A 15,412-nucleotide genomic window follows, 5' to 3' on the forward strand; every position below is an offset into this window, starting at 1 on the left:
ACAGGACCCACCCCGTCTGATGGGATATTTCAGCTATTAAATCCGAGTGATATCGAGGGTGTAGACGAGACTAGTTTCACACGTGCTGAATTGGACCGATGTTATATTTTGCAGGAAGATCCGACTCTCAATCCAAAGGCCTAAGAACAATATACGTAAATACAACCTAAACCGTACATGGTTACTATCGAGATCTTCGATCAATAGATGTAATGCTGATTTAGAACCACCAATTGATCATATGCATACAAATATATCTTGCAAAGAGTATTCAGTAAATAATATTATAATACAGCTTAATAATCTCAACCAAGATACTATCAAAATATATACTATTAGAACTTGAGGTCGATGTTGTCAAGACCACTAGCAGAGCAGTAAACGGCTAAAGAGGTGATCTCGACGACTAGAGGTAAGAAAATTGAAGATAGCGATTTAGCTAGCCTCCTAACGACATGCTATCAGAAGGTAGAAAGTGGGTACGTATGAACGTCAATACAGTATCTCTTAGTCATTAATCTACCCAACCCCCAGCGAAGTTCATGTATTACGCTCTTAATTAAGGTTATTTTAATACAAATTGTTGACCTGGAGCTGATCCAGCTAAAGTAATATAGACAAGTTCGGAAGTGCTTAGCTAGATATCTTATTTCTATAGATCTACTAGATACGGTTACGCAACTAGTACTATATATGTAATCCCTATGCACATATTCGATATCGGTTGGGTACAAGAGAAGATAGAGAGTGCGCAGGGCATCGATAATATCGATCCTGATATCAATGCCATTAACGTAAGCCGATATTGTAACTTTCGTTGTGGGAAATATATATATTAGAACACTCTTCAAGTAAAAGTTGTAATTTACCAAGTAGTTTCAATTGGGTTTGTTTATATATAAATATATACTACTTTAAATTTATATTATAGACTCAGCATACCCCCTTTGTGGTATTTTGGGACAGCAATTAACCGGCAGATCTGTACGAGTCGCTTTCTAATTAGCTTCTAACATAACTGCTAATGTTAACTAGTACTATTGCAAGCTATACAGCTTCTGTTTTTCTGGAATTCTTGGCCTATAGATGGTACCTGTACCTCCGCCTCGAGCACCTAGATTCGAGGCTGGGCCTATACAGACCATGTGGCTACTTAAACTGCATATCGGGTCCTTAGGGTACGCACATACTTTACCTTGTACCGGGCACCTTAGGATATAGTCTAGAAACAAGATGGTGTCACTTGCTCATATATATCTGCTGAAGATAAACTATATAATCGCTCTATAGGAATTTATTTACCTTTAGCTTTCAGCGGGGAGTTCTAAGCTTAGGATCCATCTCAATATCTCCACATTCAAATATGTAAAGCATTAATTACTCTAGACTTGGGCCGGGTCTGTCCACAGGCTTATACAACATCTCAATATGGCAAGCTTCGGGTCAAGACGATCAATCATCCAGATTTATAGATCGGCCTTAAGGACTGGCCAGCTCGCAGCAGCAATTAATTCTGGTTTGCGAGATAAGGCCAGCTGGGTACGAGACAAGTATCCACCGCCGTAATCCCACGCCAGCGGCTGATGCGTGTATTCTCGTATACACACCCGCGCTAATATATCGACACCCAAATATCATCTGCGGTTGTACAGTTGTGCATGTATGTGCGGCGGATGCCCGTGCAGCCAACTAGCATGATATCCAACATGCAACGACCGGTTGCGTCATATCACGACGGACGAAGTACCCGTTATACTTCAACTATGCATTAGGCAGTCAGCCATTAAAATTAAAACAACGAAACACCAATGCCTCAAAATTTGATTTACTAGTCTTGAGGGGGGCTGGTTATTTTTCGAAACGTCTACAACCGTTTTTTTTCTATCGCTCGTATCCATACCACCTCCCAGCCAACCTGTTCCTCTGCGTTGCAGTTGGAATTATATTGGCTTTTACCTATATATAGCTTTATATTCGAACCTGTTATATTCATGCAATGTACTCCGCCGCACTTCCACCCCCACCCCCAGAATATTCCGTCCGGGGTTCAAACGGTTTACAAACCGAGACGTCGACGGTACACGGAAAACAAACCCCCTCCCCCAAAATTAAAGGTTTGAAGCACAATGCAAAAGCCGATAAATGCCTCAGGTTTCGAAACAACATTTCTGACAGAAAAAAAACCTAAAGATAATAGAACAGCTGCTATCCTTTCGGCCGTTGCATGGAAGATCACCGTTTTTTTTTTTTTTTTGGCATTCCTCGTTCAATAGCCCGCCATGCCCGAGGGGGGGGGTGCCCGGGAGCCGCATTGCACGTTGAACTGTTCCCCCGAGAAGTAACCGCTTTGTGCGGCACATGCACACATCGTATCACATTTGGAAATTAGATTACACTCGTCATCAACGTTGCCTCCACGGCACGGGACCGGCGCATACGTGGTTTTTTCTCAAGAAGACAAGGGATTCCCAACCAACAGTACATACGTATGTCTCCAACCAATTTCCCAGGCATAATACGATAAAACTGTATACATATATAATAACATAAGCTATACATGGGAAGAAGAGAGAGAGAGAAAAACCTTGAAGTTTAAAAAGATTAAAATGTAACCCTGATAATAATCCAGACACGGCAGAGGGCCCGAGGGGAAAGAAGGCTTAGCTCGAGCAAACGGACCAGCAAGTTTGTTTCTTTGGAGTTTCATGCCAAGTTGGGGAATACCAATGAGAAACCCATAACGTTCTAATCGGTTGCAATTACGACATCGGGTTTTGTTGGTTGGAACTCGGTAAGGGAGGCCCTAGTAAATTAAAATATATATACCAAGGTTAATAAATATTAATAGTAATATCGAAATTATCATAAATGTTGTAGGTTGTTTGGATAAGAAATTGATCCTTGTTGAGAGCTTTCTGAATACAATGGCCTTGGTTTCCACGAATCAAAGGCGATTATAGGGCACTGTCGGAACCGGAACTTATGCACGGGCTAGTCATGGCTGACACTTATGTCAAGTCTCCCTATAAGCTGACGGTCTGTACCGATACCTTTGATCCGGGAACCGAGATCCGAATGCGAAAAGGAGTCGAACTAGAATATGGATCCGTTAGCCCCTAATAACTTCTGTCAAGCTTTTTACATGGTGTTTTGTTTAGCGTCTCATAACATACCATATATACTTACAATAGAATAGTCCTGAACTGTAACGCGGCCCATACCGGAGACAATAGAGGACACTGAGTGGACATGTGAACAAAGACCGTCGATCCGGGCGGGTAGCCGAAAAGGGTAACTACCCCTTTTCGGCGAAGAGTTGCATCCGAAAGCGGAATTTCCAACATACACAACACAGTTACTATTATAGCTCTACGATAAGATTTACGATTTGGTTGAAGAAAAAGTGTTTTGGATGTCAATAAAACTCATATTGGTGAAACCAATTAAGGCAACCAACTAAGCATTCCCATTATCTAATTTGTACTATCCATCTGCTAACTACATAATTGGAAACAGATGGTCGTTTGAAAGGGGTGGTTAATATCATTACAGGATTGTGGGCAACGCAATGGGTTGTATGTATAATGTGCGAAATAATAAAGCAATCAAATGTAAATGCTTAGAGAACTAGAGAGAAAAACCAAACGCAAATGCTATGCCGAACTGAAAATGAAAAAAAAGGACTAAACCCGAACATGCGATGTGATCTTTATATGGTCATTCGCGTTCATGAAAACTTTGAGGTCGTTATGACTTCTTTTGAAGAACATTAAAGCTCTTAGTTCTTGTAACCGTAAGAACCGTAAGAACCGCCTCCATTGTTAGTTGGCTGAGCAGCCTTGGTGACAGTCTTTGTGACGGTAGCAACCTTGGTGAAGGTCTTTGTGATGGTAGCAGCCTGGCAAGGCTTAGTGTAAGTCTTGGTGACAGTCTGGTATCCGGCGTTCTTGGTGACGGTGGCAGTCTTAGTGACGGTGACGTTGTATCCTCCAACGTTCTTGGTGACAGTGGTAGTCTTGGTAACTGGGGCACCGTGAACGGTCTTGGTGACAGTCTGGTATCCGGCGTTCTTGGTGACAGTGACAGTTTGGTATCCGGCGTTCTTGGTGACAGTGGCAGTCTTGGTGACAGTGGCTCCTTGGACAGTCCTGGTGACAGTCTTGTATCCGGCGTTCTTGGTGACAGTGACAGTCTTGTATCCGGCGTTCTTGGTGACAGTGGCAGTCTTGGTGGAGGTGACAGTGGCATATCCCTGGACAGTCTTGGTGACAGTGACGGCTTGCTTAGTGACGGTGGTTGGCTGGCCGGCAATGGTCTGGGTCTTGGTGACAGTGACAGTGGAGTATCCTTGAACAGTAGCGGTCTTAGTGACGGTAACTGGCTGTCCGGCGACAGTCTTGGTGACGGTGACAGCCTCCTTGGTGTAGGTGACTGGTTGACCAGCAATGGTCTGGGTCTTGGTTACGTAGTTGGTGACAGCTGGTTGAGTCTGGGTCTTGATAACAGTGACAGCTGGTTGAGTCTGGGTCTTGGTAACAGTGACGGCCTCCTTGGTGTAAGTAACTGGCTGGCCAGCGATGGTCTGGGTCTTGGTAACATAGTTGGTAACGGCTGGCTGAGTCTGAGTCTTGGTGACTGTGACGGCTTCCTTAGTATAGGTGACTGGCTGACCGGCAATGGTCTGGGTCTTGGTGACATAGTTGGTGACAGCTGGTTGAGTCAAGGTCTGAGTCTTGGTGACATAGCTGGTAACAGCTTCCTTGGTGTAGGTAACTGGCTGACCGGCGATGGTCTGAGTCTTTGTGACATAGTTGGTGACAGCTGGAGCAGTCTTGGTGACGGTCACAGCTGGAGCGGTCTTGGTGACAGTGCAAGTGGTGGTGCTCTTGCTGGTGACAGTAACTGGAGCAGCGGTAACAGTCTTGACACTGGTGACGGTCTTGGCTGGAGCCTCAACGATCTTGGTGGAAACTATAATTGAAATCCGTTAGAACATGTTCTAGATGATGTATCTAGATATCGATATCGGTATCGATTATTGCGCAATTGAATGACTTACCCTTGGTCACTGTAGATGGTGTACAGTTTGGATTTGGGCTGTTATTGTTATAATCATACCCATATGCCTCTGGGGCGGCCCAAGCAGCCTGGGCAGAGAGGACGGCGGCCAAACAGATAGCGGAGAACTTCATCTTGAAATATTGATTTGGATAGCGAAGGAAGTTGAATTGAAAAGTGAAGAAGAGTTGGTTGTCAGCGAAAGACGATTAAAGATAAGGAAGTACTTTAGTGAATGACTGTGAAAGAAAGCTTTGTCAACTGCTGTATGCAGAAAGGTTGAAGAAGAAGCGAATGCTGGTGAGTGAAAGAAGTTATTTCATGGTGCAAGAAACAATCCTTTATATATTTCGAATGCAAATGGTGTTCACCTCCTGGCCATGACCGTCCATCGATTTGGCGGACGGTGTAAGTTGAGCCAAAAAGCAATATACCCACGCCCACATCCATAGTCCTGGTTACCAGAATTAACGACCGATATCGTGTCCCTGTAAAGTTGCCCCGAAAAATACGCCCTCAGTTACAAGGTTGCATTGCGTCCCAGAGCTAAGAGCGAGGATAGCTCGAAGGCCGCCAGTACAGAGGTACAAAGTCCTTTCTGCGACATGTCTAAATCGTGCATAACGAATGAGCGTTTTGGATTTGTGAGTGGGCTCAAAAAAGAAAAAGAAAAGAAAAAAAATCACTCTTGCACGATTCCAAAATGGGTTTCTTTGCTATTTCCATGCGCTCTGACATCCTGGGAGGTGGCTCCTCTCTCTGAGCTGGGGTTGGGTCCGAAAGGATCCCCCCCTTTGGCGGATTTGGGCTAGTCCAGACGCTTAAGCGATGAAACGAAACTAGAAGGCTAGACTTATTTTTCTTCGCGCTGAAGACTGGTACCCAAAATAATAGGCGCTGTGAGTGTCGAACTATGTATAGAGCGAGCGCTCTATTTCGAGACACTGTAAATAGCATCAGAAAAAAAAACCTCAAGTCCGAGAATCGAATCGTTGGCCTCGGGGTGATCGTGAACTAAACAAGCTCAACATACAGCGGTTGGCGTTCGACGGCGCTATTGTTTATCCAACTTCAAATAATATCTAACTTAAAATTTTTTATTTTTTTTGTTTTACCCATGGAATGAGCCAGAGTGGAAGAGAGGGCCAAAGAGAGCCACAATTGCTATCGAACCTGGTTTTTCGTTAAGTTTGTTTAATTTTACGTTATGAATGAAGCTTGAAGCAAAAGTAGGCCTCGCGCGGAGGTACGTTTCTGCGCATGAAGACGTCAATCTGTGGTGTACCCGAAGTGATTTCACGAAAACACCGACAGCAAGGCTTTGGAATAGTTGTTTAACGACGGGAAAAAACCCCTTTCGCTGGAGCATCTACACACCACAGTCGTCGAGGCGAGTTTCTTTGCAGCCAACCCTGTCAACTGCCTCGGGTTTTGGGTCCTAATGCGAAGTTCATGCGTCTAACAGCATATTTTCAATGTCCAGCAGGACATGACGTGACAGCCCCTGCCAGTCCCCTGCGAGGTGGCATTGGCCATCCAGATGCGGCGTGCGGCCATCCTGCCACATCACTCGAAGAGCACTCGCCATCTTCACCGGACTGCCACGGCGCTAACCATGAGCTTAACTGCCCTTGTCCCCAGGACTAAAAGAAGTTAATCTTAATTTATAAAAAGCCCACTAATGAGAAGAGAAGACAAGGTCGCGTCGATGCACGATTAAGTCCCGACCTGTCAAAAGCCGCCGATTTATTGCATAGTAGACAATAGCTGCCAGCTAATGCACGATGCGGGCAAAAAGTCTCGGTCACGTAAACAAGCCTTCACGATCTGACCACTGGTTGCCGTTATTCCCACATTCCTGCAATACACGCTGCTTTGCAGCGTTGCAATCGATTTCAGCCCTCACAGCTTGACGAAACACCAAGGAGCCGCTTAGATTCCTATCGTGGACAGGGCCAGGCTAAAACTAATCCTAACGACGAAAATTAGATCAAAGGAAAGCAAAGGAAAAAAAATCTTTTACCTAGTTAACTCCGCATGAATATAGCAAGGGTTCTATTCCTAGAGCTTCCGGCTCAGGGGTCGGGTTAAGAGACCACCAAAATTGGATTTCCATCTAGGCCCTCATCGAAAATTAATTTGGGTGATTGACTTTGCCCTCTGGCTGATGAATCCTCTCAAGGGTTCTCCGCACCCACAATAATGAATTTCTCCGATCATTGATGATCACTCACATGGCCAAGAAAGAACGGGCGCCGGCCCGCAATCAAATTAAACACATTGACACCTCTCGATCTTTTTTTAGTTGACGCCCGGGGGAAGAGCTCGTTCATTGTGATTCCACAAAAGAGGTCTGAAATCACGAAATATTCCTTCACTGGAGCCAACAAACCTGAACGAAATACGATCGAATGAGCTTTGATGTTTTTTTCCTTCCTGCTTGTAAAATTTTCACGGATCGTCAGCCGTCGGCAGCCTCCGGTTTCGATTTTCGACACTATCGCCTAAGTTATCTGCTGTGCGACGTCGCCTTGCAGATAGTCGAAGCGGAATTCCAGTGAACAGAACGGGCAAGATCAACCCCTTAAGGGGACACAGGAACGATATTATGTTATCGATATGTGTAAGCCAGGACATATCGTATCCTGAATCTCACTCAACTGCCCGGTACGGACGTGTTTGCACATAGACGGCTTGGGTCCGGCGTTTGAAATCTAGCAGGGCCAGGCATGAGTTAGCGTTCCACAGCATGCCCACGGTATCTTCTCGAAGATATCCACGGTCAATTGATCAACCAACCTAGCTAGCTAGTTTAAATTGTATAGAAAGGGGGTATGCGTGTGCCGAGACGATCACGATCACGATCACAATGGGTGAAGTTCTTCGGCATACGACCTCGGGTTCCAAGATGTCTCTGCATCAGGGCTGAAGTCTTTAGTGACATAATGGACATACATACTGCATAAGGCACGGCAAGTGGAAATTGTCTATGTTTTCCCGATATTGCATTTGCAATTTTGCACGGACTCTCAAATTTCTAGGATTTTCCCCCTCGATCGTGACTTCCCTGAGCATGAACATTGATCCCCCTTTGGCTTCTAGACCCGATCGTTCGGCCGGCCTAAAGGGCCCTTTCCCCTTCCAGGCGGCCAGCACAGACTCCGATGTTGCATCTTGCGTGTCGAGCTCCTTTCTCATCGCAAATTAATTTCACGACTTTGGTTCCAGCCTAGTTGTTTTTTTGAGATATAACACAATATTAAAATAAACGTCTCCACTCAAACTCGATAAGTGATGAGGAATACAATCTCTTCTACAAGGCACCCAAAGAGAAGAATTCCTCGGTGCAAACGAGATCACCAGGGGTTCAGAACGATAGATGAACCATGTTTCTTCGCTTCAAATGCCCAGCTTTCGGCTCGGATTATCAGGAACGAGGTCTAGAAACCTGTCCGGACATGTGTGTTGTCTCAGCCCGCATGAAAAAATGACACGCGCCACACACACGAACACGTTAAACGTTAGAGCGTAGCACAGCCACCTCGCGTCTTTTTTTTTTTTTTTTTTTTTTTTTTTTTTCCCTCCTTTAAACGAAAATTTTCTCACTTCGGCTTCTTCCCTCTTCTTCTCTTCTTCTTCTCTCTTCAGAAAACGTATTATTACAAACCCTCTCTATTCACTCTGGCTTTTCTGATATCAATGGAATAACCTTGGAGGGGAAATGAGAGGGGAGAGAAAGATGGGTTCACGGCGATTTAACCATAAGGTTGTCGCTGTGGATTTGGCCTCCGTTCCTTTATGTCCAGAAATTTAAGATGCTCAACGATTTTGAAGGACAACATGTCGGTAGGAACATTCCTAAGCTACTAGAAACCTCTATAAGATATAGTTAGTAGTTACACATGTACATGCAACATGTACCTCGTAGAATCAGATATAGTCTCGTGAGGATACCCCGCGCTGCACATCGCCATGACATCACATACGTCGTAGATCTATGTATTGGTAACATCGTGTGCGGTAGCCGGTGGGGATTTATGTCAATCCCTATGCAGATGACACAAGACTAGTACTAGCATGATATGGATATTTAGATCGATCGATTCTAGATTCTAGCGTTGAAGTATGCACTATACCATGTGCATCGATGTCAATGTGAGATCATCAAACTTAATGACACTCGTTTCCATTATTTGTATAGTATATCGGACGCCATATCCGCTGCTAACGCGGGCGACTGCAGCCGTGGCTATACGGTGGAATTGACATATGAGATCCACGTGCATCCTCGATATATGCTCCGAATGAATGAGGATGCTAATCTATAGCATTAGCAGTTATCTTGTGATCTGAATGCTACTCTGAGGATTTGTAAGAAGCTTAAGATGTTTATCAAATCTCAAACCCTTAATCGTCAAAATATGTTGCTCATTGTGGCGATATATTAGGTAGTAGGTTCGTTAATTCCGGTCGTACATAAGTACTTAGCTACTTAATTATGTTAGGTAACTATATGTAATTGTAACACTACGTAGCTACGCTTAGTTGTCTAGATGTATCTACGTGCACATGTACCAATGGTTATCCCTACCGGTACATACATAAGTATGTTGAGGTTGAACATTGTCAGGCCCGAAACTAGAATAGTAGAATCTTCTACCCTTCCTACAATCCCATCGACATCTACACCGAAGTTCCAAGTTTGTGTAAATATGTGGATAATTCCCGAAGCTTGCACTTCAGAACATTCGTATATTGGTCTAAATCTATATTCTCATCAGAAGGAGAAAAGAAGAAAGGTATATCCTCATTAGAATCGCTAAAGCCACAGCACCTCCTATCATCACAAAAAGAGAGAAAAAGACAAATAACCACAGTTATATCTGCAATATATCAATCATTTCATCTTCTTCCCGCTAGCTTTAGCCTTAATATCAGCCTGTCTCTTCTTCTCCTCTAGTTCCGCCGCCCTCTGCTTCGCCTTCTCCTCTCTTTCCTTCCTGATCAAAGCCAGTCTAGCCAAATCGCTCTTCGCCTCTTCGGTCTTTCCAGCTTCATGTAGCTTCCTATACCTCTCCTTCGCAGCAGCAGCTTCAGCAGCCTCACGTTCTCTCCTGGACATCGTTGGCTCTGCATTCCCCTCATTGGGGTTTCCAGGAGGTGCGCCTCGAGGCGTCTTTTGTGGTTGTGGTTGTGGTTGTGGAGCTTCTTCTTCCTCTTCGTCCTCGTCGTCTGATAGCGACATACCTGCGACACCCTTCGCTAGTTGTGCACGTTTTGCCTCTTTGAGGGCCTTCTGAGCTGCTCGACGTTCATCACGGGTCATTTCGCCAGTGGCGACTGGGGCTTTCGGCTTCGATGACGATCCAGCGGCGCCGGCGGTAGTACCATCGTCGGATTCTTCTTCGGATTCTTCTTCGGATTCTTCTTCGTCGGATTCTTCTTCCTTCTCACGTGGACCCTGTTTTGTTGGAGAAGCGGGGTTAGTGGCGGGTGGTGATGATAGAGGGGATGATGATAAGGGCGGGGGAAGGTGGAACCACTCACATCATCCCACATTCCAGGTGCATCTTCGGCTGGTCGGACATCTCTGGAGAACTTCTTGCCGCCTGTAAGTGAGCACCATGGTAGTTATAGTTAGTAAGTTTAAGCTTTGGTATAGCTATAGATGTAGCGGGGAGGGGTCTCGTCTCTGTATGGTTCTTCTTCTTACCTCCACGAATCGGTTTGGAGAATTTACCCCTCGGCATTGTTGTCGTCTGAACTTAAGATAAGATAAACTGCGAAAAGCTGAGCGAATAAGAGTACGCCTATGTCGGTCGCAGTCTGTAATGAAGCTTGAAGCCGTAAGCCAAGGTATATCTTGCGATCAAGAGGGGCGGTGAGGTATCTTTGGTGTAGTGGAAACGAGGGGACAAAGACTGGACGAAGAAGGGGAGATGTAGGGGAAATCTACGGGCGGGTTTGATTCTGGAAGGAGTCCAAAAAAAATAGTTTGTGGTGAGTCGATCTTCACGAGGAATTTGTTTGGTAACGTTGGCAGCCTTTTTGCTGCACCACACACACACCAACAAAAACGGCGACCAATCAGAACGGCCCGCTTTCGAAGCGTCGACAGAGCCGCATTTCACGGAATTCACTATTTAGCTTAGCGAGGTTTATATATATTTAGGTATCATGCAGAGCAGATGATGTTAATGTGTGGGTAAGGAATCAATCATCGAATCCCGTTTTGTTTTCCATTCTCAAAGCTGGTAGCAGAGTGTGAAGGGGAAGATTATTCTAAATACATCTTTCTAAAGAGATTTTTTGTGAAGAATATGCACTGATAGATGTCCTTTTCCTCCTGGAAGTTATAGTAATATTGTATATCGATATCCCAATATACAATGCAATGTTGATATATCCGAAGAAGAATGATAATAATAAGAAACTCCATAAAATATCCGCTAAATTCAAACCACCATCCCATCCAAAAGAAGTATCCAATAGTTGAAGACTCTAGTCGAGTAAATTGCAATTGAATACCGGAATATTCAATCAATGTCGGATCAAGAAAAGAATTGATTGACTATTGCCTAGAGGTCATTGGGGCTTAGGCGTCGAATGGGACGATAGTTCCGTCTGGCAATGTCTTGACAGCATCTTCAACGTCGGTCTGAGGAGCTGCGATCGGTACAGGGGCAGCGATGACGGAAGAGAAGGAGGCGACGAGGAGGAGAGCGATAGCGAAGAACTTCTGCATCTTGACTGATTTATTTGGGTCGGTTGATAATAAATTATACGATGTTATCGGAATGGAATATCGGCTTCCTGAAGAAGATAGATGAGATATATCTATATATGAATGCGAATATATATGATTTATTCTTCGAGCGGGTGGTGATATTGATTGGGGTTTATTCGTGATCGGTCTGGTTTTCAAACTTCGAGAGGAATAGAATGTCGACCGGCGACTAAGAAGAAATAGAATAATCTTCTAATGAATGGAAATTGTAACGGTAGACTGGATGATTGGACGACTGGCGTGAGGAGAGAAGGGAAAGAAAAAGAGACGGCAAGAATTGGAGATTCCGGTCTCTTTATACTATCGATATACGGGGGCGAAAACTTATAACGTTACGAATTTCCAGTCACTTTCAATTCCCTTGACACTTTTGACATCAGAGACGTTTCTACTTGACAGGGTCTCTCTCAGTGTAAGTGGTGAAGCCATGGGTACGGCCGTACCGTGAATGTTTCAACGCTGCTAAACGAGCCCAGTTGTGCCTGGCCAAGAAATCTCAGCGTGCGCTTAACTCCTAAGGGCTACCAAGGAGTACTCTTACAAAGTAAACATCTTTTCCCATTTTGAGAATTATTTTAATTAATCTGGGGGAGAAATATTTCTCGTTCTTGGAATCTGGGCTATTATCTTGTCTCGTGATATGACAATTGGTGTCTGGGGCTTGGTGTGGTGAACTTGTTTCGTGAAACAGCAGCGTTTCGACATAGTTTGAAGGAGAAAACCACCACAACCGGATCCCACCGCAATCCGTTTTCACCGTAATTCGGGTGCTATCGATGTCCAGAAACAAGTACTCAGTAGCATTGATATTATTTTGTTTGCGGTTCCGAGCCCGATATCTAGACTGATGCAAGTTGACGTAGAAGTCTCAGTCAAAATCTGCATATCCATGAATTGAATATGGACTCCGAGTCGCAAATGGGACTCCAGCCAAATGTAAATCATGTATTGTATTTTTGTTCTTACAAACAATTTCGAATACGAACACGAAGCATGCATGATGCTAAATGTTACTTCATCTGGCCTTCACGGAATCCCAATAGATCTATCGCTAGGTTATACAGAGCAGTGCCATATACAAGTACGTCACGTTCAAGGACAAATCTTTCCTTGCGCTCCACCTTTGACCTGCGAATTTATTATGCATATAAATCACGCCTATGGAAGTCGGAAATGGGAAACGGAGAAATGAAATAAGTTCCATTGAATTTTTTATGAGCCAGACAGTATCGAAAGGGGTTTAAAAATGCAGTAGGATATGTCAGTACTTAGTCTAGAAAGTTATGTCTCTCCGGACACGCCACATAGCATAAGTACTTAGGTAGAAAGATGATCTGGGATCGATGGAATCTAGAGCTCTCATGTCCCAAAACGATCAAAGAACGGCCAATTATTCTTCCTCTTCACGATTTGATTATCAGTATTGGAAGCTTCTGTTTGACCTGGATCCTGTATGGCCGTTCGAAATAAACCGACTAACTCTTCCATCTGTTTCCTGTCGAGAGATGTCTTCCGCCTGATCGGTGGAGGTGGAGGCTGGTTTAGTTTTTGTTCAATACGTTTATCGAATTGACTGATGGCTCGCTCATTTAATCTTCTGTGTCTCTCCCAATATGCTTCCACAACATTCGAAGCGTTGAATTCGAGAATCGTGAATCCATTTCCGATTTCGGTCATCACCAGTCGGTGATTCCCTTCGCTATCCACGTGAGGTGAAAGTGAAAACTGGTTTCGAGTGTGACTCAGGACCTTTCCGAGCCCAAATTCAAGGTCACACCCTGGCCCTTTGGTTTTCACAACATGGTCGTATCGAGTGATACAGACACCGCGGGGGTCTTCCATCCCAGCATGGCTGGTAACCATGATTGACGCACTGTGATCGGTATAGGCCCTCTCCATAGGTTTTGTTCCGAGCCTTTCGGGCTTCGAGCACTCACCATAGACTTGAAATGTCGGATGAGTTTCTTTCAAATTCCAATAACCGTACACGCCACCCTCTAGAACTGTCCAGAGTCGAGGATAGACTAACTCTACAGCTAAAATATTCTCCCTAGCCGCCATGTTAAGTGGCAGCACTTCGTCGGCGCCGACCGTCGGAGTCCACAGGGGTGGTTTCTCTTTAAATGTCCCCTTAAAAGGGTTCACACGGAAGGGCCTTATGATGCCGTGCCGTTTGAGAGTAGCATGCACGGTTATTGTATTGAGAGTATCCTCTTTTGACGTTAAGTCCTCGAAGAACCTCATAGTTAAGTAGACGTCGGTGGAGTGGAAATGAGTGACATTAGCGACGGTTTTAGATGGGACGCCAGCATTACCTTCTCCCCAAACCTCAGCACTCCAGATGCAAATTTGTCCAGGAGCCTGCATTGCTGCAACGATAATATACCACCCACTCCCCCGTACCTCGCCCTCCTAAGGCGAATTCGGGGTTTGTAGTCGGCGCATAAAATCGACGCATATTCCTTTTGGTCGGATTTGTCCTGGTTTTCGAGGGCTCAAAAGCATGGTATGGACTGGAAAGTCATTCGAACCAAGCTGATTTGAGGATACACCTGGGGGCGGAAGTCGCAATGGGAGAATGATGAGGTGAGCTTTCCCATCAGCGGTGATAGCTGTAAGGTACATCTTCTCCAGCCACGGGAGGAATTCCAGGTAGTTGTACTCTGGAGCAGAGTGAGAGGGCCCAGGAACCGCAAACTCGATGACTGGGCTACCAAGTTCAACTAAAAACTTCCATGGGAAGCGTGCATTCTTTTGGATGCTATAATCCTCAGGCTCGCTGTCCGATTCGTACTTTGGAGCATTGGTGTACGTCTTTTTGCGAGGGAGTTCTTCGGGAAGTTTGCCTTCAGAGTTACTGGGGATGACCGAACCACCCTCATCGACGTCCATGTCTATGTCGCCATCCGTTCCAAAGGATTCTTCGTTAATAGATCGTGGAGAACACGCTCCTTCACTCAACCGGCAGCGTCGAGGGTAAAGGATTGTGAGTCCTTTTTTGGTACCGTATATGATGATACTTCGGTCGTTTTCTTCAACATGGGACGTAGCTGTATCATTTAAGTTAGTAGCATTATTAGTCGATTCCGATTCGGGTTTCTTGCTTCGAGGGATGGAGTACGGGTAGTATTGGGCTGGGGCCGTGATGTCCTCTTTGACGGTATAGCTGTTTCTATTAGCATTTGACGCGTCTGAACTAGATGAAGAGAAGTTGGTTACCTGAGCAAGCGTGCCCTCGAGTTCAGCCTTACCAGAATTGGCACCTTTGTATCTGGAGCGTCGGCCATGATGAGAGTTGGTTTATTAATATCGTCGATAGGATTGGGTCGGAGAGCTGTGAGGTTGAGAAGTGAATTGTCTTCAGGTAGTAGCCTGTTACAGGTACAACAAGACTGGAGTCGATGCGAAATCTCGAGAACTCAAACAAATGCCACAACACAAGAATGAGAGATATGATCATATTGAACGAGTCAAAATGAGAGAGGTCGGAATATACTATTCCCGGTCAAATACTTAAGTAGGTATATGATGGTGTTATATTTCGACATATGCGTACATGTAAATACC

At 44.8% G+C, this 15,412-nt stretch overlaps 5 protein-coding genes across 5 annotated transcripts; all 5 read right to left on the bottom strand.

Annotated features, from left to right (window-relative positions):
• Positions 1-3,778: 3,778 nt before the first annotated feature.
• AOL_s00054g660 (uncharacterized protein) lies at positions 3,779-5,192 on the bottom strand (the record flags this gene model as incomplete). The annotated part of the gene is made up of 2 exons (XM_011121976.1): positions 3,779-4,971; positions 5,060-5,192. 2 exons carry the CDS (start codon positions 5,190-5,192, stop codon positions 3,779-3,781), a joined length of 1,326 nt encoding a protein of 441 aa, XP_011120278.1.
• A 4,763-nt stretch (positions 5,193-9,955) lies between these two features.
• Positions 9,956-10,808, bottom strand: AOL_s00054g661 (uncharacterized protein; the record flags this gene model as incomplete). The annotated part of the gene is made up of 3 exons (XM_011121977.1): positions 9,956-10,519; positions 10,606-10,667; positions 10,772-10,808. 3 exons carry the CDS (start codon positions 10,806-10,808, stop codon positions 9,956-9,958), a joined length of 663 nt encoding a protein of 220 aa, XP_011120279.1.
• Positions 10,809-11,653: 845 nt separating this feature from the next.
• AOL_s00054g662 (uncharacterized protein) lies at positions 11,654-11,803 on the bottom strand (the record flags this gene model as incomplete). Its single annotated transcript, XM_011121978.1, has 1 exon — positions 11,654-11,803. One exon carries the CDS (start codon positions 11,801-11,803, stop codon positions 11,654-11,656), a length of 150 nt encoding a protein of 49 aa, XP_011120280.1.
• A 1,401-nt stretch (positions 11,804-13,204) lies between these two features.
• On the bottom strand, positions 13,205-14,212 carry AOL_s00054g663 (uncharacterized protein; the record flags this gene model as incomplete). The annotated part of the gene is made up of 1 exon (XM_011121979.1): positions 13,205-14,212. The coding sequence occupies one exon, from the start codon at positions 14,210-14,212 to the stop codon at positions 13,205-13,207; it is 1,008 nt and encodes a 335-aa protein (XP_011120281.1).
• Positions 14,213-14,257: 45 nt separating this feature from the next.
• On the bottom strand, positions 14,258-15,132 carry AOL_s00054g664 (uncharacterized protein; the record flags this gene model as incomplete). Its single annotated transcript, XM_011121980.1, has 2 exons — positions 14,258-15,011; positions 15,065-15,132. 2 exons carry the CDS (start codon positions 15,130-15,132, stop codon positions 14,258-14,260), a joined length of 822 nt encoding a protein of 273 aa, XP_011120282.1.
• Between the last annotated feature and the right edge of the window lie 280 nt (positions 15,133-15,412).

Source organism: Orbilia oligospora (genome assembly GCF_000225545.1).
Source record: "Orbilia oligospora ATCC 24927 unplaced genomic scaffold scaffold00054, whole genome shotgun sequence".
NCBI lineage: Eukaryota > Fungi > Ascomycota > Orbiliomycetes > Orbiliales > Orbiliaceae > Orbilia > Orbilia oligospora.